This window comes from Larus michahellis, chromosome 1, assembly GCF_964199755.1.
Source record: "Larus michahellis chromosome 1, bLarMic1.1, whole genome shotgun sequence".
Lineage (NCBI taxonomy): Eukaryota > Metazoa > Chordata > Aves > Charadriiformes > Laridae > Larus > Larus michahellis.
Window position 1 is genome coordinate 48,309,571 of NC_133896.1, and position 23,135 is coordinate 48,332,705.

General features: G+C 38.0%; 1 protein-coding gene across 3 annotated transcripts in view; it reads right to left on the minus strand.

The window, feature by feature from the left end:
- Window positions 1-311: 311 nt before the first annotated feature.
- ATP2B1 (ATPase plasma membrane Ca2+ transporting 1) overlaps window positions 312-23,135 on the minus strand; it is a 63,744-nt gene continuing 40,920 nt past the window's right edge. The window contains exons 9-22 of one of the 3 annotated variants that reach the window (XM_074574822.1): window positions 22,084-22,298; window positions 20,659-20,901; window positions 17,998-18,239; window positions 14,991-15,228; window positions 13,855-14,034; window positions 13,684-13,771; window positions 13,285-13,391; window positions 11,303-11,494; window positions 10,907-11,120; window positions 10,563-10,774; window positions 8,464-8,571; window positions 6,425-6,607; window positions 5,938-6,089; window positions 312-1,791 (exon numbers count right to left, since the gene is read on the minus strand). In XM_074574822.1, coding sequence (XP_074430923.1) covers window positions 1,779-1,791; window positions 5,938-6,089; window positions 6,425-6,607; window positions 8,464-8,571; window positions 10,563-10,774; window positions 10,907-11,120; window positions 11,303-11,494; window positions 13,285-13,391; window positions 13,684-13,771; window positions 13,855-14,034; window positions 14,991-15,228; window positions 17,998-18,239; window positions 20,659-20,901; window positions 22,084-22,298 — 2,387 coding nt within the window. In that variant the 3' untranslated portion in view covers window positions 312-1,778. The remainder of the gene's footprint in view (window positions 1,792-5,937; window positions 6,090-6,424; window positions 6,608-8,463; window positions 8,572-10,562; window positions 10,775-10,906; window positions 11,121-11,302; window positions 11,495-13,284; window positions 13,392-13,683; window positions 13,772-13,854; window positions 14,035-14,990; window positions 15,229-17,997; window positions 18,240-20,658; window positions 20,902-22,083; window positions 22,299-23,135) is intronic. The other 2 variants (XM_074574810.1, XM_074574813.1) reach the window with 2 other exon arrangements.

Here is a 23,135-nt window from a genome sequence, read left to right on the forward strand (position 1 = left end):
CGTGCTGTTATGTCAGTTCTCAGTTTCCCCTCGCCCAAGTGGTCAGGGATACGTTTATTACACAGTACTCACAGGAAGTCTTGGCATTTCAGGCAGACCTAGTCATTCCCAAGGAGTATCCTTTTGGCTCAGTGAAGACTTTTGAGTACTCAGCTTACATTCATTCTGGAGGCAGCCACCATGATTCCATTTACCCAAAGTACTATTTTTAGTGGGGCTGTTACCATCTTGAAATTGCAGTTTAAAAGTTAAGCAGTAATACAAAAAGAGTACTTTTCAGTGTTTCCAGTGAAGGAGCTGAGGAAAAAAAATCATCTGTAAGAAACCATTGCTGCAATTTTATTTTAACAAAAGGGCAGATTTATTCATGTTTACAAACAAGTTTCAAAAACAAAAAGGAGAACATGTATGCTACCCACTAACAACCTTTCAAAATGCCAACAGCCCTCATGCTGCATGAAGGATTCTATAGATTAGAAAAAAATCACAGTTCCACTCACAGTTCACCAAGACAGCACTAAACTAACATGTTTAGACAAAAACAAAGGACTAAGATTCTGATGTATTTTGATTTAATCCATTTTGCCCGAGATAACAGAAATATTTCAAGCAAGTTCCATCACATATTGATGTCCTGCATTAAACAATCCTACTAAGTTCTGAACAAAAGTTATTCTGTAAGTTTCTCAAAATTTTTAAAAATTAAACAGTTGTTTCAAAACCATTAAGTAGTAAATGTATTTAAGAAACTAATTAGGACAGAGGCCATAACTTCATTAGAACACCACTGCTCATGTTTTTACAAAGCATTAGTGTTATCTATTTGGCTATTAGTATTAGCAATTTATCTACAATATTTAACAAGGTAAATTGCAGGCAAAATTTAGTACAGTTTCAATAGAAACACCCTTTTCCTGAAAATACAGCAGTATTTGAAGGACTAGTTTTTTTGTTTTTTTGTTGTATTTTTTTTTTCTCTGCATCATTTATAAGGAAGCTTCCCATCTATGAACAGGAACAAAAAAAAGTATCTACAAACCTTGTAAACAGATCTGTATCATTTATAAACATAAATAATCCAAATTATTAACAGCCAACAGCAGAAATTAAAGTATCAATTCAATGATCCAGGGCCTCCTTGCCCTTCCCAGCCTTCCCCTCAGAAAAGGATCATGATAAACTAAAGCTCTGCTAACACACTGTTCAGGACCATTCTTAAGTACAACAGATGATCCACAGGTCACTTATGCCGAGTTACTGTTTATCTGTCAGAGTTCATTATTACTCCCACCCCCAGAAAAGCACCCTCCAGTCTGGCAGAAAGCTTTTTTTTTTTAAAAAAATAAATCTACATTCGTACAAGTGTGTCTTCTGTTGAAGTCCAAGACAAGAATGTCATCTTGTCCATCATAATGTGTTGAAGAGACCCAGTTTCAATTTCTTTACAATGCAGATAGTGTGTTAACATTCAGCTTACAATCAGAGTGATGTTTCCAAACTATGTAGCGGGCTCCCTGGGGATGAAGAGGTAGCAGACTTGTTCATGTCTGTTGTAAGGTGAATTCCACTGTCAACCGCATTGTTATTTTTATTGGGAGAGGGTGGGGGAGTAGAGTTGCGTTTTGTTGGAGCATCATCTTCAGCATCAGTATCATCAATAAGGGGAATATGAGGCTCGGAGTCTTCTATTCTAAACTCGGGATGCGTCATAAAATTGTGAATTGAACTTCGTGTCTCAGGTTTCTCTAGCCCCTCGTACAAGGAGCTACGAAATGCATTCACCACTCGGATCTGTAAGCGAAGAAAAAAGGCCATTAAAATGCTGCGGGTTTACTGGTAATGGCATGGTTCTTATGAGTTTGAATCCACACACAGCTAGACATGAGTGAATCGAATTTGTATGTGATGCAGTGGAACTTGCAATAAACTGTAAAAAATGAAGAGCATTTCGGTACAGCACTGCCAGTCTACACAGTAGGAATAAAAATTGTGAGAGTACTGCAAAAAGCTGAAGGGCCTAAGAATTCAGACATGGCACTAGAACTGTTCAATTATTTAACACGGGCTAAGCATTTTTCAGGAGTGAGGCCAACAATTCTTTACTTATTCACAAATTAAATAAATCTCAATGAGTGTTTTATTGAATACTTGGGACAGGTGTGGGGGGGCAGGAAGGCTGAAAATAAGTTAGAGGATAAAAGGGTTACTAATTCTCATGCGAGGAACTGGGATGTCAACTGACTATGAAAAAGCCAAGCAAGTGTAAAGCCAATGTCACGATGACTAGACATTTACGGAGAGTCATGCAAAAAAGGATACCGCTGTAACAGCTGTAAATATTCGAGTATATACCCATTTACCACACTAGAGAAAGTTCCTTACTGAACAGTGCTTTGGAAACTTAAGACCAGAACTAGGAAATTGAATACTCTATTGTACAATTAAGTAGCCACGACAGGTTGTAACTTTAAAAGAGACTATCCAAGTAGCACAAAGTACGAGAGCAGTACATGATCAGCCTTTGCTTGAGCCTTCAGTTTATGCTGAATTCACAGACAGAATTCCCAGGCTGAGTATTATTTCAAGTCCTTTACATTGTTCAACTACTGTTTTTCAAGTCGGAAAGCTAAGTTTACAGAATTGACAAATAAACATTTCAGAGGGAAATTAGACAGAATAAAGCGCAGCTTCATTTTGCAAATCGTGCGTGCCCAGGTTGACTTGAATTTAAGCTTTCCAAATTGTAATTCGAATGATGAAACCACCTGCCCACACACCCCTTCTCCTCCCACGCCCCACACATTTCCCTGAGCAACTACAGGAATTCAGGATTCGTTCTTGAACTGATAAAACAAATAAGGCTAGGCAGAAGACAGTGACCCCTTTGTCCAAGATTTTGACAAGATAGTTTCCCCCTCCTATTACAACATCTCTACTCTGATTCTGATTAAGCGTCCAGCAGAGCAGTTTCAATCCCAGAGCTCCTCTGTTGCATAGTAAGCGGTATAAAAGAACTTACTGTTATAAACATTAAGTCCAATTTAAAGATTTTTTTTTTTTTTTTAAACACTTCCAAGATGACTCGTTTTGAGCTGAGAAATATGTCATGACTAGTGGTTCCGTAGAGTTCCTTGACAGTAAAAATAAAGTGACTTCCAGGTGAAGGAATGAAGCTGGAAGGTCAAGCAGATCAACAGCACAGACTTCAAAACACCTAAGATACGCCAAACCACCTCGCTGTAAACACAGAGAAGGGCTCCCCAAAAGTAATGCATTACCAAATTTGTTACCACAGAATCACTGTGGTGATAAAGGCCTAAGCCTTTACCACGACCTTCTGTTCTCTGACCTCTAGAAACGGTGTTGTTCCCTTACTTCTACTCCCTCTGAGCAATTGCACGAAGAATTTTAGTCCAAAGCTATCATGTCCCCATTTTTATACTACAAGTACCAGTCTGAGCTCCATTAACCACGGAAATGAGGGGAGGGGGTGCGCTACACACGCAAGGGGGAGGACATTACCACCCAATAAAGGGAGGAGAGAGAATAACGTGAATGTGCTTGAGAAGTAAAAGATTACAGCAGCAGCTAGTACTTTAACTGTTCATTCACATGAAGAAACTGAGCACGCTGTTAAGGAGCTGGCGCGCTACATGAGCTTTAAACAAGTCCAGCAAGCCACATAAACCGTCTTGGCACTTACCAAGAAAAAACAGCGGTGACAATGACAGACTGAAAGTTTGTAAATGCCTTTATTTGGCATGTAGCATCCCACTGTGACACTGATTTATGTGGCAAAATGAAATACGACTGCCTCGTGGGACTGGTTTTTCATTGCTTACAGATGGTAAGTTAGAACATAAGTAATAATGGAAAACAATTTTTGGCTTAACAGGACAGCTGTAATTATCATAGGAATATGAGCATACCAAGCTTGATTCCCATGCAGAATCCATACTAAACAAGTAGTCTAGACACTCCTGTGAACCCAGGATCCTCAATGAGTCCAGCCATGAAGGCAGAAATCAGACTATCAGCATTTTAAGTTACACTTGAAGAGGGAAAATCTAGTGTTTCGGAGGCTTTATTTTCAACCACTCAAGATAATTAGAAGAGAGAGGTAACTATAAATAAATTGCATAACTGAGGAGCAAACAAGACAATTTGTTATGTGTAATTTATACTGTCATCAGGCCTTCCTCATATTAGTACCAGAATAGTAAGGAATGCACTAAGCACTCCAAATCCTCCTAGCCAGATGGCTGCTTAAGAGTTGCAACCTCACTTCAGAAGAACAGCTGAACTATTTTCCAACAAACAGCTCCAAAAGAGAGACACAATGAAATAACACATCTGCTTCCCGTTAATACATATTAGTTATCTAAAGTTGTTCTCCTGGCGGGTGTAGCAGAAGGCCATACGCTACTTAGTGAGGGGGAAAAAACTAGTTCTCTGCTATTGTAGCTCCGTATCTGCACTGGTCATTTGATGCCATGAGATGCTGCAGTGCCCATTAGATTCTGCTCAAATGGCAGCATGGCATGAAGTTGCTCTCTAGAGAATTCTGAATGTCTAATTAACGTTCTTGAGTGTAGTTAGGGATACAGGTTACTAATTAGCATTTTAAGTAGGAGATGCAATCCTGTGCATCCCCACTGTTAAATCTACTTTTCATTTTGTGTTCTTGAGGCATGTGAATTGGTGAGCCGAGCTTCTCAATACTACTGCAAGGTACCTGGTCTTGCTGGTGGAGAACAAGTACAGAGGTAAATACCTGTGCAAGCTCATACAGGAATTCTAGCCAAGCCAAAAAAAAAAAAGCCAGAAGAGAAAATTTCATTTAAGACAGCTCCTGAAATTAAGGGTCTTCATCCATCTGGTAATCTGAAAGTTTAAAAAGCCGGGGCGGGGGGAAAGGAGCCCTCTCAGAGTTATTTTAAAAAATTATTTAACCAGTCTCTAGGAAGTTAGAGAAGGAAGTTAAACATATAATATATAATTAAGAGGGAAAACTCTTTGAACAATAGATATTAGCTATCAGTGTTTAACTACAACTGTTATGCATCTTCAGGCTCCAGAGTTTACGCCTACATACACGAGTAATTAAGTGTCTAGCCTCTACAACGAGGAAGGCTGAAACTGAAATGCCACTGAGAGCACAATACGAAGAGGGCAGAATTAAGACGAGATAAACTTTGCTTTCAGTGATGGCTTATGAACTGCTGCCAGAACCTAGAGAGGAAAAAACCCTTCAGATTTGAGTTTCACCAGTCAACGCTTAAACTTTTTTCCTTTTTAGATTAGCTAATTAAATCCTTCTTCTGACTTGCACCCATTTTATTAGAAGCCTTGTTTCGCCACCTGAATCCTGATGTTGAGAAAGTTGTGTTATTCAGTAAAAAAAAAAAACAAAAAAAAACCCAACAAAAGCAGAGACTCAGAAGTTCCTTACAGGCTACAAAGAAAATATATTTAGTGCTCCATGTTCTAACTTCATTATTTTTAACATACCATTTGCTTTCCCATCAGCTTGTTTACCTTAGGTAACATTTGCACTGCAGCGCCAGACATCTATTTTTGTTGACCTGGGTCCATGATTATACATTTAATTTGCTTATTCAATGTAAGTCACCCTAAGAGGCATATACTCGAAAATTTACAACAGTTTTCCTGTTTCATCTCAAAGATCCCTCTGTACACGAATGGATGAAGGCACAGGATGTGCAGGCTCACAGCTTTCACATTAAAGTCTTTTGTTGAAACTGTTCCACCTGTTCTCAGCCCTCTAAGAAAAAAAAGTCTTGAGGACTCCACTTTGTGGAAGAGCTCTATAAAAGCCTGAACGATGATTTTAAGTACTAAGGAGAAAATGAGAAACGTTAGGTACGTGAATTAGGAAACGTTAATTTCATGCACTTTAGGAACACACACTCACACCCCACAGTAGTAGAAGCAGTAGTAGAGGAAAACACTACATGTGTAGGGGTAGAAATATTTGTTACATCATGGTGCTGGCTGGCGATGGAGGGTTGCCGCCTTAGAGCCCCCTGAATGGTACTTCCACTCTGGAAAGCATTCACTACATCCATCTGCAAGGAATCAGAGATTGTGACAGCTTGCTCAGCAAGAGAGAGAGAGAGAACAAGAGAAAGGACCATCCCATCTATAACACACAAAAAGTAAAGAAAAAAGGCACTTTTTTTTTTTTTTTTAAATAGAGTAGATACACAAGATACATAGGTAAGAGTTGCATTTAGAGCTGAAGAAAACAGAGGACCCTGAGGGATTACACATCCATCCATACCCCCTTTTGGCAGTCTCAGTCACACCAGTTAGAATTGCCACCTTAGTCAAAGGACTGTAGATGGAGAGGAGAGATTTCCCTCATAACACCCACTGAGTCCTACCTTTTTCAAGACCATACCTGAGTTTGTATCCTGTTTAGGCCCCTAAACCACAAGATCTGACCACGACGTAATTCTCTCTCAGCATGATCGATCTCCTCTACATCTTCTGCTAGTTCTTCCTCAGGAATCTCTTCCTTTTGTGTTCCATGACCAGCTTCTTTAAGGAATTTCAGACGGCTGGTTGGAATTGTTGAAATCAACTAACGGTGAATGAAAAGTATGAATCAGAATAATTCTTTTTTTTTTTTTTTAAATAACAACTGTAATACCAGACTTAAGGCAAAGTGGAAAAAACAAATTACATCAATGGAATGAGTGCATCAATGTAGAGGTGAACAGCTGCAGAGCTGTGAATATCCTCACCACCTCAACTGAAATTAAACTTGGACTACAAACCTAGAAAACAAAACATCCTTGCTAGGCACAAAGAATTCCACTTCAACATTACTTGACTATGCCAGGAAGGAGCAGTACTGGAGGTACAAAATCCATTAATTCTGTAGATGGTACTTGTATCTAGAGCTTTCAGAGCTCCATTAGTTTGATGAGCATGATGTGATACCGCATGTGAGAGACACAAAATTTAATTAAAGTAGCCACAGTTAATTCAGAAATACAGAACAGACATGCATTATTTTGTGACCTGGAAGGTATCAATCCATTTGTAAGGCAAGTGAGGTTTCCAAAACCCTTATTCCAAACTGTTACTCTGTTACTTGGTGTACACTAGCTCATCTGTCTTAAACTAAAGAAGAACTACATGTGGTTGTTCCATCTTTCCTTTTCATCCCCACCTTCAGGGCTACTCTGGTGAACTATGGAGTCAAGGGGAGTCATCTTTTGATATGTCCCATCTAGCAGATCCAGATCAGTTCCAAGACTGCTTTCCTTGATCATCACAAGCCTAGAAGACCATTTCAGCAGCTGCAGAGGGAAAAGACTGCTCCAAAAGCAAGATAAACCGCCCTTTATGCTGAAATTGCTACTGTGAATGCTCCCAGATCACACTTCAGTTTCTGCTATTCTCAGAAAGCCAAAAGCTCTTTGACTTTAATGAGATGCTAGAGCAGCATGAACTGCAGCAGGGAAGCTTTGCCCTTGCAAGACACTCTGGGTCAAAGGTATTTCCAGTCATCTCGATTCTCTTCTAGACTACTTTTAAACCTCAGAGTGACTCTATCTGATTTTTTAAAATAATTGATTTTCTAGAGAACCTTAATAAAAAGCTTATAGTCACTTTATAAATATGTGCCTATGTACATATTCACAACTAAAATTCACCCTGTCAGTTTTGTACTGAAACCTGAAGTGTCCTTTACAAAACGGAAGGAAAGAAACTGTAATGGAAAAGCCTTCATGTGGTATGAAAAGTTTAGACAACTATGTCATTAAATAATGGAAAACTCCATAGCTCTGAAGTTTCATGTAAATAAGCTTGCTGCTTACAAGCACTGTTGTGCATGCAATAGTAATTAAACCCTAAGAGGGGAAAAAAATGCAACAGCTTAATAGGTGGGTGAACTTTCCAATTATTTCATAATTATGCAGATGAAGATTAAAGAGAAAGTTGTTTTCCGTTTTGCTGCATTTCTTGCTACTCCAGGAAGTTTTCAAATCAAGAAGAAAATACCATCAAGTTAAACAATTATGATTTTTCAAGAAAACCATTCAACACTAAGTTAAATATTTAACATTAACATGTTCATTACCTCTGTATTCTTACAGAACTTCTTCTAGCACGTATTTGTTTAAAGATATGGTCTCGTATTTAAAAGATAACTACAGCTCCTTCTAGTTAAAAATTACTGAACATAAACCAGCCATAGCATCTAGTTATGAAATGTAACTAATTGATTGAGTCAGAGTAAGGAATATCCAACTAAGGACTTCCTAGCTATGGAACTAGTCAATTTTTCATAAAGCCATATATAAACCAGTCAATTATTCATATAGTCCACTTGAATGATCTGAATGCTAAAAGACAGTGTATTTTGATTTTCCATGTAAAGTATTTTAATGTGAGTAGGCATTTGCCATTTTGAAAAAGCTAGTTTACCTGGCCCCAGAGTAGTGTTCCCATGCCCAGGAAAATAGACCACAGCCACTGCTCAATCGAGAGTTCTGAGCAACTGAAAGGCTTCCCACCAAACTGCACAATAATTATCTGTGAAAAGCAACATCATTAAAACAATCAGTGACCTGTTACTAGAAAATTCCCCAATGCTTCAAGATCACTACAGACAATTCTGCAATAGAACACAGGATTTACCGTCCTATTAAGCATACACTTTCACTGCCTCAGCAGTTTGGGCTAAGTCATCTTCTTAGGCTTTTCAGTATTCCAAGAATTACCCATTTATTCTTCAAATGCCACACTCACAAAAACCTGTTGGATACTTCATTTTGCTTGCAGTTCTTTCCCTTCATTCATTTCCCTTCAATTACAGCATGTATTCGATGCTACAAATTTACAGTGATTATTTACCATATGAACACCCATCTCAGAACCAAGCTGATCAATAAACTTGTATTAATACAAGTCGTAGATCCACACGACATGAAGCATTTCAGAAATAATTCAACAGAATATTAATATGTATCCCATCAGTGTTAAATGTCAGGCTTTAAATCATCACGGTGTAACATCTATGTAGTACATCTGGGGAGAGGGGGCAAAGGTGTCAACAGCTAAATTAAAAAAATCTTCTACTGACTTACCTATTACAACAAGCCGTACAGGCCCTAACGAGCAACGTATCCCTCTGCATAGGAATTATATGCATGAAAGTCTGCCCTGGAGAATCAACAATTCAAGTAGCAGGGCAGGCGTGGAAAGAAGACAGTATTGACCAGTAAGTAGGACACCTGACAGCTGAAAAGCCCAAGAGTATCTTCTTTTATTAACACAGAATAAGACACTGAGACGACAACTCAGGAGTTACTTATTGGGAAGGCATTCAGTCTGCCAAGTTTATAAAGGGAACACAGTTGCAGTCAGCAGTAATTTCTACACATTTGGCTTTGTTGTACAACAGCAGTCAGTCTGCTGCATATGCAACCCTAAAAATAAGAGTGGCTTCTGAAGAAGTGTTATCTAAAAAAAGCATAAACCTGGGTTGATAAGAGAACTAACTTTATGTGAAGCAGAGGTGCATACATTGGCATCACCTGAACCGCTATGAATTTGGTTAACTTCATGGAATCCCAAGGAGAAACTTAAAGGCGTCGGTTATATTTTAAATCCGAAATAACTTAAGCCAAAATGGGAAACAGTTCTGAAAAAAGGCAGTATACTGATTTGTTGGTTATTTCTTTTGATGAATTAAAAGTTAGAAGGTGAAACTATTTCTTGTAAACTATTTTCTTTAGATTCAATTTTGACTTGGTGTTTTTCAATACCAGAGTGTTAACCCAATCAATTTCAGACGATTTCATTTTATTTGTTAGGATATATTGAGTTAACAAACTAGCTTTTACAAGTCTGCCTAGAAGGTCCCTGGCCATCAAAGTTTGTCGCCTGAAACAGCAGCATTTATACAGATAACTGTAAAATATATACCAATAGAATCATAGAATGTTCATGGTTGGAAAGGACCTTTGAGATCATTGAGTTCAACCATACACACACACCCCCACCCCCAATCTCTGTCACTAGAGCATGCCCTGAAAATACAGATAATTGATTTCTGCATCAGGAAAACAAAAAAACAATACTTAGGTTTCTAAAGCTTATCTTCTTAATGAGATTTGGACATGAATATGAGAAGTTGTAACTTTTCTGTAATTGTTTAAATGGGCTCTCACTCAGATGCACAGGCAGATACTATGAGGAAGAGTTCTGAATGGGGCCGGGGGAATATACAACTTCTTCACATTTTATCATGACACTAGAACACTAAGATCAAATTTAAGGACTAGAAAAGTAAAAAGTTAAATACAAGTATTTCTCCTTTCCAATTTTACCAATTTCAAACAGGTCTTACCTGAAAACCCTGTCAAGCCGCACTGCCAAGTGACTTATAGCGCGTTTGACACCAAAGGTTTTTCACATCGCAGAAGGTAAATGCCTGGCACTAGCTGATTAGCGTTTCCAAGCTAAGCAAGTACACCAGTGTACTAAGCGCATTTCCCCCCACCCGCCAAGAATTTACTTACCTGCACAACAAATGTTCCCAGAACAATAGAACAGAAGATAGCGTTGTTAAAGATTCCTTCAAAAACGTTTCTTTCACCGTGAATTTTTCGGGCATTTATTTCATTAAAGAGCTGCATCATCACAAATGTATTAAATACAATAGTATAATGCTCTGAAGGAGGAGCATGCAGAGGTGCATTTCTTCCACTATCAATATCAAAAATTTTCTCACCTGTGAATAAAAGGCATTTATCAGCAGCTTAATTGGCATCTTTACACACATACACTACAACAAAAAACTAGTTTTAAGATCACATCTCTGTATGACTTTTAGAATAACTTTGTAAAGCCTCAGTATTCTTACCAGCAAACAGGAGTGTGAAGACCACTACGAGTTGGTAGAACGCATGACCCAAAATGTTCTTCATCATTGTACGGGAAATCAAAGGTTTGTTTCTACCATAAGGCTTCCGCAACAGAAGAGATTCAGTAGGTGGTTCTGTTGCCAGGGCAAGAGAAGCTAATGTGTCCATTATGAGATTTACCCACAGCATCTGCACAGCTTTAAGCGGAGAATCCTATAAAGATAGATACATAAACCCTCCAATATAAGTGAACAAATTGCAGCTATTAAAGGCATCTGTTATACAACATGGGCATGTTCTTTGGACTAGCATTTAACTGAAAGTTTGAGTTCGACTTAATCAGTCATGACATTTTCAACCTTTATTAGCTAAACCAATCCACCACCAGTACGTACTTGTGTTATGCATGCTCCTGTAAAAGCAACAATTACTGCTACCACATTGACAGTAAGCTGGAACTGAAGAAATTTGGAGATGCTGTCATACACGTTTCGTCCCCACATAACTGCTTTAACAATACTTGTGAAGTTGTCGTCTGTAAGGATAATATCAGAAGCTTCTTTAGCTACATCTGTTCCAGCAATACCCTAGTAGAAAAAGAAAAACACTATGAAATATAACAGGATGCACTGACTTATGCAACAGAAGCTATTATTATATCCTTGGGTCAGCATTCACTTTGATGCACCACATCTGAAGGACTATTTCAATGTAAGCACCTAATGTGCTACTGATTCAAGTTCGGCTTGCAAGTTCTACTCAAGTATGGTGATGTTGTCTTTAAAATAAAGACCTTAATAAAAATCCTCAAGTTGACAACACAGACACTGTGTGAGTTCTCCCCAAAAAAATGTCACTGAACTCTGTTCAAGTTAAAGGCCACCAGATGGTGCAGTACTACAGTTTAGTTTATGTCCTAATAAGTTTGCTATATGGATTCCAGCAGTAGGGAAATGCATGTGTTAACCATGCAGTAGAACAATACACATTACCAAACACCTTTTGCAGAAGAGCATTGGCATTAAACAGTAGAATATACAATGTCATTGCAATGCAATATGAATTCCTTAGTTTTAAGCACCTGTAGGTCTCCCACAGTATCCAAACAGTTAAGCCGAGTTCTGTGTAATACCTACTTCAAGGATGTTTATTTTTGCTTTTGGCATTTCAAACCCACTAACTCAATAGCAAATTTAATGATCCTTATTCTTAATACATTATTTTGCCAAGGAAACGAGTCACCTGCACAGCTCTGTGTAAAGCTTAAATGGTACCTTTAAATATCATATAGTAGACAATATATTTTAAGTGCTATTTAGGTAAGCAGTTAGAAAAATTAGCTTCTTACACAGATGAATATAGACAGCAACTATAGGAAACATTTAAGTTCTGGAAGATTAAAATAAATCTGTCCCTGACAGTGCTAACTACAGCAGCTGTACAACAGCAGAAAACAGATACTCATTAAAACAAGACTGTTACAGTCTAGAGAACATTCCGTTTGTAGCTATCAAATTTGGAAGTTATGCTTTTGAAAAATGCTCCGTCCAAATGACATGAAAGCTCTTCCTCTTCCCGTTTTTTCCTTCAAGATTACCATCCAAGTCAGTGCATCTCCATGTGGTGTAGGAGGAATGCGGTCTTCACATTTTTTTCCTTCAAATGCTCAATAATGAGTTTTTAAAGACTAAAGTGACCTACTAGCACCAAACTGCACCTTCTCAGCTTAAGACTGAGGAGGAATCTTGAGGAATCTATCTTAAAGTATTGCGAAAGAGACAGAAGAAAGCTGAAGCCTACATACTTCAGGCATGAGTCTGTCTAGTACTAGCACTTAAACACAGGACTTGGTTTGGCTACCATTTGAAAGGGTAGTTGAGAATTTAAATTGAGAAAGCCAAGTAATCTAAGGTACCATCCAGAAAAATGCAGATCATAGCCATTACTTCAGTTGTACTGGAGATGTTTCTTAGTATAGCTTCCCAAGCCATTTTAAACATCACTGTCAGTCTCTCTCATTATAGTCTCCCTGCTTCTATGCATCATTTCATGGAAAACATTTAAAGTAATTTTGCCTTATGTTGAAAGATCTCATTTCAGAAATCTTCAGCATCAGTAATTCCGTTCCTACATTTTGTAACAAGACTTTTATTCAATGGCAAATGCCACAAAGACATTTTCCATCAAATAAAAAGTTGGAAGACTGAAGAAGGAGGAAAAAGTAATTAGTATTAAGTGAGACATGTTGACTCCATTAACTTAGTTGTATATTAAGCTCACGAAACAAGCAAGGCTATTCAATCTTCTTTTAAGTGATTTGATAAGTTATTTTATCAAAATAGGTCTCCAAAATACTGAAGATTAAAAAAAATCATACCATAGCAAATCCAACATCTGCCTTCTTCAGAGCTGGACCATCATTGGTACCATCACCAGTTACTGCTACAACTTGCCTCTGTTCAAAGACAGTGCTGTCAATTATACCTAAAATAAAATGACACAGTACGAAATTGACAACACAGCACAGATTAGACCTGAAAGAGAAACCCAGCTTTTGTCTTCCTCAGAGCCATTAAAATAAATATATATATATATACACTTAAAAAAAATCACAACAGATAGTTCTAGTTGGCTCCATTTCTCAAGCAGAAAAAAAACCAAACAGCAGTTGGCAAATGAAGACACCCTCATAGGCATTTCCCACTGCTCAGTTCTAGATTTTTTTTTTTTTTTTTTTTTAAGAAGCTTTGCTTAAAAGCTGAGAGTTTTTACCTACCTTTTACTAGAGTGTGTTTGTCAGTGGGAGAAGATCTTGCAAGAACACGAAGCTTTGGCCAGATTTTATCTATTCGCTCTTGCTCTATCTGCAAAAAGAGCATTGGTTATATCTTACAGTTAAGAGACTTAGAATATCTGCTGATCTACTTTACACAGTCAGCATGCTTACTTCTCCTTTTTCATTGCGTATTCTCCTGTTAAAGTCTTTGCCCTCTAAACACAGGAAGTCTTCGCCAGGATTCAGGATACCACACTTCAATGCAATAGCACGAGCAGTGTTTATGTTATCACCCGTGACCATGCGCACAGTTATGCCTGCACGTTGACACTTTTTTATTGCATCAGGTACCTGTAAGAAAAAAACAAACAAACAAAAAAAACCAAAAAACAAACCAACCACAGGCTTAGAGACTGTACATTAGCTGAATAAATCTAGACATGTCAGTGAAAATAATGGTTTTGGCTCAATCCAGGATAACTCTTATTTTAAAATATCAAGACTGTTGCTATGGAACATTTTTTTTTAAAAAAAAAAATAGCTTACCATAATTCTTTTCCTGAAAAACACACAAATGGCAATTCTGGCAAAGGGGCTTTCTTGTTATGTCATGGGGCCTTGCCACATGCCCTCCCCATTTTTCAAATACTGCAGTATTCAAAGATACCACAAAAATCCCCATGACTACAGCCCCCATGACAGGCTGTAGTATTCAAAACTAAAGTACTGGCTTTTCATTTATGATTATATGAAATAAACTACTGCTCACACTCCACTACTTCACCCATGACTTCTAGTGTGAAGGGGTGACAGTGCAGATCAGACTGGAGTTCCACTTACACGTCGTTTAAAAACTTTCGCTATTGAAAAATACTGCCCTCCTTAGACCCCAACCACAAGCCAGACTCCTTGCCTCAGTTCTCAGGTGACAAACCCTCCTTCTCCATCATTCCCCAGGAGAAGCTGGCAACAAGCACAATGGCTAATATTATCCTAAACAATACTCCTAATATCCCAAGTGGTAAAAAAATGACAAGTTGTTCCATCTACTGAGACGCTGCACAGTAAGCGCCTTAAGTCATTAATTTGTTCAGAGCTTCAGTAACACAGCATAAGTGACATTAAGAAGTTTTAATCTGCTTTTATAGCTCCATTAACTTTCCCTCCAAGAAATTAGATTTTCATTTATCAACTATGCTCAAGGCATACAACAGCAATTCAGTTTCTTGTACTCTCTGCATGATGAACAACAACATGAATCAAGATCCATTGTAACAGAATCACTGCAGTTTAGTCAGTGACCTCACCTCAGGTCTCACGGGATCTTCAATCCCAACAACAGCAATGCACGTCAGACCAGTAACAATATCATTTTCATTGTCCCATTCCGGCTCAGGTTCCCCTGCTGGGAAGTCTCTGAATGCAAGGCAGATGGTTCTGAGCCCTTCAGAAGCCATTGGCTCAATTACGGTTTTCACGATATCATCGCGGTCCCTAGGTCTAAATACCTTTGGTTCTCCATTAGCACTCAGTATTTTGAAGCACCTGAAAGGGAAGGTTTTAAGAGTTATCAAATTCTAACCAGAAGTTCAGCCCATTCAATGGCTTATTAGTCAACGGCAGTAAGTTTCCACTTACTAAACAAAAAGTTTTGTTTTCACTAGACTCACTCACTCACACACACAAAAAAAGCCAGTAGCAGCATCTCCAAGGTAATCTTCTCCATATGTACTTAATCTCTTCCCTATTGCAAAACATACTAGAAAGTTAACTGAGCCAGTCATCATAGGATGAAAATAATGCACAATGAATTTAGGACACAAACGTTAGTTACCTCCCAGAAGCATCCATTTCTCCATTGTATGCAAACAGACTAGTGTCTGCACTGGTTGAGTCAGTCAATCCAATTTCAAGTTCAACAAAATAATCCCACCTTGTTAACAGTTATACAAGTCTCAGAAGTACAGTATGCTTCCAGAACATGCATGTGGTGCTTACACAGCTGTAAGCACTAAACTCACAGCATTAAAAGCAATCTCTGGTACTGCTATCCTTAAGAGCGGTAAGGTTTGCCCCCTGCTCCCCCGACAATCTGTGCATCTGGCATAGAGTTCTTAATGTGAAGTATTAAATTAAAAACAAATACTTAAATCTGATTTAAGTGTTCGTAGAAGAGACTGGATTCAACACTACGTACTCTAGCATTTCAACACATGCTCTTTTAGTTACGTTTCTTCATGCCAAAGATGCCATTCATTTCATAGACAGCATAAGTACGTTACCAATACTGATGCCATGAATATAACACTATGAAATATTTTTATCAATAAATTTAGTCTTATTCATCTGTGTCCTTAGCAAAGTTTTCCCATAAAGCAACGCCATAAGCATGTGTTTTACGAATTAGTACTAATTCGCAATTTACTATTTAGTACTAAAAGATAGGAATTTATGACTATTTTAAAGTATCACAGTCATACCTGTCAGATCTGCTAAGATGACTACTGCTACATTTAAATGCTTAGTCCAAGGGGATTCCCAGATACAATATATATTAAAAAAAATGGGAAATTAAAATGAAGTAGTCCCTTAAAGCTTTGTAGTATTCATCATAACTGAAATTTGAAGTCTATCTGAATTTGGTTATCTGTTCAAACATCAGCAACCACTACGGATATCTTGTGTTATCTGCCATCATAGAGGTTGTGATAAATTCACAGCATTCCAAGATGACTAAATGGAAGTCAGTAAGTTTTATGTAAAGATTTCATTGAAACTCACCATCAAGTCAAGTACTTGAAGTAAGTCAAGAAGAATAAAACTGCTCTGCTTGAAAAAAAAATTGCTGCATTTTTTTATACACTTCTTAGTGACTCATTTGTGTTTTATAAATATTCATGTTTCAACTTTCTGTGCTCAAGAATAGTCATACATGTTATAATAAAGAATGAGCAGCACAACTGGCAAACCAGGTTACAAGCTCTGAGATTAATTTCTGGCACTGCATAGGTAGTGGGTAAAGAACGTAGTTTATGATGCTAAGCCTTTTTCCTAGTCAGTGCATACTCTGAAATAGTTTTGGAATTACAGCTATTCCAATAGTATCCAAATCAGTCTAGGTTTTCTTGTTCTTTGCCAAATGTTCTTATTATTTATTTTCTTATCTCAGTTACAAAGCCAAGTGGACCACATGAGTCTGGGCTGAATGAGTTCTAGCAACTTCTACAGTTCAATTGCTCAATAAGATAAGGTACAAAATACTTCTGAAGGAAGAAGTAATGCAAATATAGGCATAGTTATCCACCGATGAGACTTGGCTTAAAATCTAGCTATGAAATAATTCACATACCAAAAGGAACAAGAGTCCTTTAAAGACTGACCTTTTGTTGTCAGCACTAAGTTGAGGAAAAGGAAGATTTCATCTTTTTTCTTTAGTGCATTAGTACTTTCCTAAATAATGATTTGGGGAGCTAGTAGAAAGCAAAAAGGCAAACTGAACTGATGAACATAATCTATGTGGTACTCAGACTAGAAATAGTCTGACGTTAGAACCGAAACCAGAAGGGCTGCAACTGCTGTTCCTAGAGAACATGATGCATACATGCTTGACTTCTCTCCTAACCTAGTTAGGAGTTACCACAGACGCCTTCACGCCCAAAGGTTTGTCCCAGTAGTGACTAATCTCTCACTAATAGTCTAATCTCATTCTAATAAATCCTCTATAGATGGCCAGATGAATAAGGAAGCAATTTGCTTTGTCACATTAAAAACCCTCAAGTTTCTCCATTGGCCAAGTTCAACCTCCTGTTAAAATGATCAACTTGGACACGAATTTGCAGAGTCTTTTGAAGCTAAAAGCAATCGCTTTTCAAAGGCACAAGTCTTTCCTTCCTGGGTTAAGGCATATCAGCTGTTGGGGCTTCACTGGAAGATGGGTGAGCATTCTGACCAACCTAAAACTTAAATAGTTTAACTAGAGAATAGATCAATTCATAGATGCTTTCCTGTATCAGAGCAGAGTTCACAAGTTAAAAATAATCACCAGCTCTTTTGGGGGGGGTGGGGCTGAGGTGTGAGAATTAAAGTAAATGAAATGCTAGTTGCCCACCTTACTGTAGGAAGTCAATTAAGGGAGACAAGGTGGGAAGCCGGCTGCAACCACAAGGGTACAGGACGGCTGCATTTGTTTGATAACAGGACGACAGAAACATTTCCCAGATTTATGGCACAATGTTCCTTAGCACTTCAGTCTCCTCACCTATCACAACATTTAGCCAAATTTAAGTGCTGAATTACAATAGTAGTTTTTCTTACTTTTTAAGAACTATCTCAGAGGCACCTTTACTGAATATCCGGAAACTGCCATCAGAGTTTTTTAACACAGTACTCATAGATTTTCTAACAGAGTTGAAGGTGTACACTTTGTACAAATCCTCTTCTGGTATCTCATTTCTTACGTCCTGATAATCACGTTTTAAATCCAAGAGCAATCCCAGCAAGGCACATTCAGTTTTATTTCCAACATGACGTGGTAGGCCACCTTCTTTTTCAGGAGGCTGCAAGAAGAACAAGAACCTTTGCTGATTAGGAGGTTAACTTACGAACCACTGAAGTACAGCACCTAGGCAACAAGGAAGCTAAGGCCAAGCTCAGCTCTGAGATGGGGAAGTTTCGCTTTCACAATGATTACGCTATAAATTCCTATGAGACACGAGTCAAAATCATAATGCTGGCTTTTGTAAGTAACTTCTTCTGGAGCTGTTTGGGATTTTTCAGTCCCTTTCTCAGACTCAAAAAATCACCCATTAAGTTTGTGTCAAATCCCAACGTGACTTTTCTAAAAGGCAATCTCCATTGCTTGAAATATCTACCTGATCAATTGAGTGTAGTCCCTGAATAATTATTTTTCATTTTATAAGTACAGGTAAGTTTACTTAAACTGATTTAAGCAAGCTAAATGGCATTATTTCTGCTAAATTAATGTATCCTCTCCTGTAATAACTCTTCCTCAATGACTTAGACTACAATCACATCACCTGTTAGCCTTCTACTGAACAAACTAAGTCTTTAAGCCTCTTAAGTCTCACTACGAGTTCTGTTTTCCAGGCCATGGCCTATTTAACTGGAAAGAGTTCAGAAACAAGTTTCCAACCCTTTAATACCAGAACAAGTTTCTAAGCTCAGCAATGTGGAATATGCACATACTAGTGCTAAAAGTAAAGGAGTATTCCTCTCAAGATATTTCTGAGCTTACATAGCTATAACATTGCAGTGTAGTTTGTAGCAAAAAAGGCAGAAGCACTTACTCAGCCTGACATGCCTCAAGCAACTAGAGCTGAACTATATATATTAATCAAAAGTCAGTGATCCATCTTCATCGTCCAGAGCTGCAAGATCTTGTATTTGGCTGTACTGAATACTCACACTTTCAAAATGTTCACTTTAATGTGCAGTTTAAGATGTCCAGTTCTGGGCTCCCTGGTACAAAAGCAATGGACATCCAGCAGCAAGTCCAGCTATGGGCCACAAAGATGATAAAGGCACTGGAGCACCTGACATAGGACAGGCTGAGAGAGCTGGGACTGTTCAGCCTGGAGAAGAGAAGGCTCTGGGGGAGAAACTTACCAGTATGTATTAAATGCCTGAATGGGGCAGGCGAGCAGGACAAGGCTAAAGACTACTAAGCCAGAGTTTTTAGTGGTGCCCAATGAGGGGACAACAGGTACAAACCAAGGCTCTTGAAATTCCATTTGAACACAAGGAAGCACCTTTTTTACTCTAAGGGTTGTCAAATAATTAATGAGGTTGCCCAGAGTTTGAAGAGTCTCCATCCTTTGAGATGCTTAAAACCTAACTGGACATAGCCCTAAGCAATGCACTCTGGGTGACCCTGCTTTGAGCAGCGGGTTTGGACCAGAGGATCTCAGGAGGTCCCTTTCAGCCCTCTGTGATTCTGAAAAACAGACTAACTCTGGCTGCATTGGATGTAATTTGATTAAAATTCTAGTAGTAAAGGACCCGGTCAGTTTACATGCAGCTACTTTTTTTTTTTTTTTTTTTTTTTTTTCTTTCTATAACGCTCACATGCTCTAACTCATTAGTACTTCAGTCTTGTTTCAGAGAAATCTGTGCTGGTGATCTTGATGTGTCGCCTCAAGTACTGCTACTGAGGAAACTCTTGCCAAGGTAGCATCTTTATTGGCTGGAAAATAGCTTTTGGACTGGGGTTTTACTACTATTCCTGTACAAAGGCATTCGAAGTGGAAGCTTCTACTAAATCTTGAAGTGCTAACTTATTAATATTTTTTTAAGCTAAATTCTAATTATTATTTTTACTGCCTTAAAGAATAGAAGTTATGCAACACATTGGAATAGCTACAGCAAAGAAACTATGTTTCGAGTTGCAGAAAACGACGCATGCAAAAACGCTAAATAGCCAAGTATGTAAAATGTGTAACAGTCCATTATTCTTTTTATTTCAAAATATTTTGGAGGTCTCAAACAAGGTATGAGCAAAGATGTTACAACTATACAGCCTACAAACCCATACAGCAGTATCTGGGCTAAAAAATCCATCAAAATCCTCATCTGTACTTGCATTGTCTCATTACATTCGAGCTAATGTTATGCTACTCTTACATGCTTACTTTGAAGTAGCACTCAAATCAAGCCAAGATGCTCTTCAAGTAAGGTATGAACAGCCCCACTTCTAAAAAATTTAGACGCAACTGTGAACTTAAAGGAAGTTATCTTCTGGGGATGGTATCTTTGAATTACCAATTCCAACTGAAATAAGCTATTTTTGAAGCTTAGTCTCAAATGAACAGTTGAGCAATTTACAGCAGATACAAAATAACTTACACTGCATTTTGCCACACGCTTACACTTAACTGCCTACCACGCGGCCACCAGACAATTTGCATCTTTTGAGGAAGTTGTTTAGTTACCTTGATTAGAATGAAGAAATCCACTTACCAGTATTTTGGAAGTATAAGCACAATTAACAGAAATTCCTGTCACAAGGTAAGCCATAATTTTCTCTGGAATAGCTTCTGGTTCTGGAATTTTTTTATAATGCTTTTCATTGATGTAGGCTTGGACCACTGTCATTCTGTTCATAGTCAATGTTCCCGTTTTATCTGAGCAAATGGCTGTTGCGTTGCCCATTGTTTCACATGCATCCAGGTGTCTCACCAAGTTATTATCTTTCATCATTTTCTAAGGAAATAAAAGCAGTCAACAGCCATCCATGACCATTCTTTCACATTTCAGAAATCCTTATTTAGGGTGTCCAGTCTTACACAGCAGTTTCAGAAGACACTCAGCCTTTAAGTTATCTGGCATCTCATCAAGGAAGAATCTGTAGCTGCCACATTCTGTCAGGATACCTTTAAGTCTATTATATCACAGTAAATTTTGTTTTGAACAAGGTTCATAAATACAGTCTTAATCTCCTGTATCTGCATATCACATCGACTACTGATACTATTCAGACTATTATGAGCAACTAGTTTACGATATATTTAGCAATAGAGAGGTACAGACTGAGCTTTACCAGATACAACATTAAAAAAAGTCTTTCCTCTTAAAAGAACGATAAGTAAGCTCTGTTACAGACTTATCCGAAAATCACAGGATATTATTTCAAAGACGCTAGAGTCAGACTTAAAATTAAATACAAACTGGGAGCCTAATGTTTCAGCTGAGATAGTGAGGATTACAGAAGTTTCACAGATTAAGTATCACTTCAAATTCTTTACTCAACAGGTTTCGGATAGTATTTTAACCTCAAAGAGGAAGAGTAAATTCAAAGGATACAATACTATGACTAGTTAGTGCTGTAAGTTAAGTTTTAGAACACAGCCTAAACAGCCATAGTATCTACAATTGGATTTTCAGATCAATAATCAGTCCCAGCACGCTACAGCAATAAGAAAATCAAGACAGCAAAGAGCAAAAAAACATGCTATATAATAAACAGAAAGCTATTTGAAAGCTATATGTTTGACAACAGTCAGTCCTCAAGGAGAATCAATCTGGAAACTTTTGTAGTAGTTGCTTAACACATCAGTTCGTTAGAAGTTCAGGTTCACAGAAGAGTTTGTTATTCACAAACTCTAATGCATCTATTTATTATAAGCAAATGCTACAATGTTATGAGCTAGACCCATTCATCTTTAGTTGGCGACAACAGGCTGTTACTGCTCACTGTTCATATTAGTGTGTATTCAGAGATTAAGAGAAAAACTGTGTCAGATTTCTTATGAAGTTCAGGGAAATGAGTAAAGCTTCTCCCCGGTCTGTTATGTATACGTGATGCAGCATATCTCACCTGAGATTGTACAGCTGATGAATACAACCACCTACCATTAAAATTTGTTCTCCCATCCATTCACTTACCTTAACAGAGTAAGCCAGAGATATAGTGACCGCAAGTGGAAGACCTTCTGGTACTGCCACCACCAAGACTGTAACTCCAATAATGAAGAACTTCACAAAATACTGAATATAAATTGGTGTACATTCAGCAAGCCAAGGTCTCTTCTGAACCCAGAAGGTATCAATTACAAAATATAACACCAGGATAATGACTGTGATGGCAGACATCAACAAACCTTGTTAAAAAGAGAATAAACAGTTTTCAGAAATTATCTCAAATATTTGGCAATACAGACTCTGGATAAGTCAAGTGCAAATAATTCTGCCTTTACAGAAGTTAGTTTATAACTAAGATGTTAAACAGGCAAGACAGGAAACACTGAGGTAGCTCTCATAAGGTGTTCCACCTTCCAGTGCAAGTATTTTCTCATGCATTGCACCTAGAAACTTCTAATAACTTTTTTTCCTTCCCATTTAATTGAAAAGCATAGATCTAATTATGAACAGGAGGCACCCATCTATAAAGTCAATTAACCAAGCAGAATAAGAAATGAAATAATTCAGCAGGCCTTCAGCAATCATACTGCTAACTTATTCAGTAGGGAAAGCTGCTGACAGTCTGCACCCTGCTTCCTGCTGAAGGTGGGATTAAATACGGCAGCTAAGCACAGTGTTCAATGAACTGGGAGTAACTGGGAAGACAAAATCAAAACTGCTGTTAGCAAGCTGGGTGGCACACTTAAGACACCACATGAAAACAGTGAAGGAAAATGGACCTGGCTGGAATAAAGGAACAGAAGTCACCGAAGTTTCAGCTCTTCATAGAAAGATGCTTCAGTGTGTGCACCATCCCAGAGCAACAGGACAAGCTTTATTCAATATTTGTTAGTACAAGTTTCTCTGAAAAGTTAACATTGCTATACATAACTATGGAATGCTAAAGCTAAAAGTTTAATTGCTTTGTCCTCACACCACAACTGTCTTCTGACACAGATGCTGCAGTCAGCCCTTTTTGAGCTGTGGGCTGGGCTACAAGACTTCTAGAAGTTCCTTCTAGCCTAAATCTTTCAACA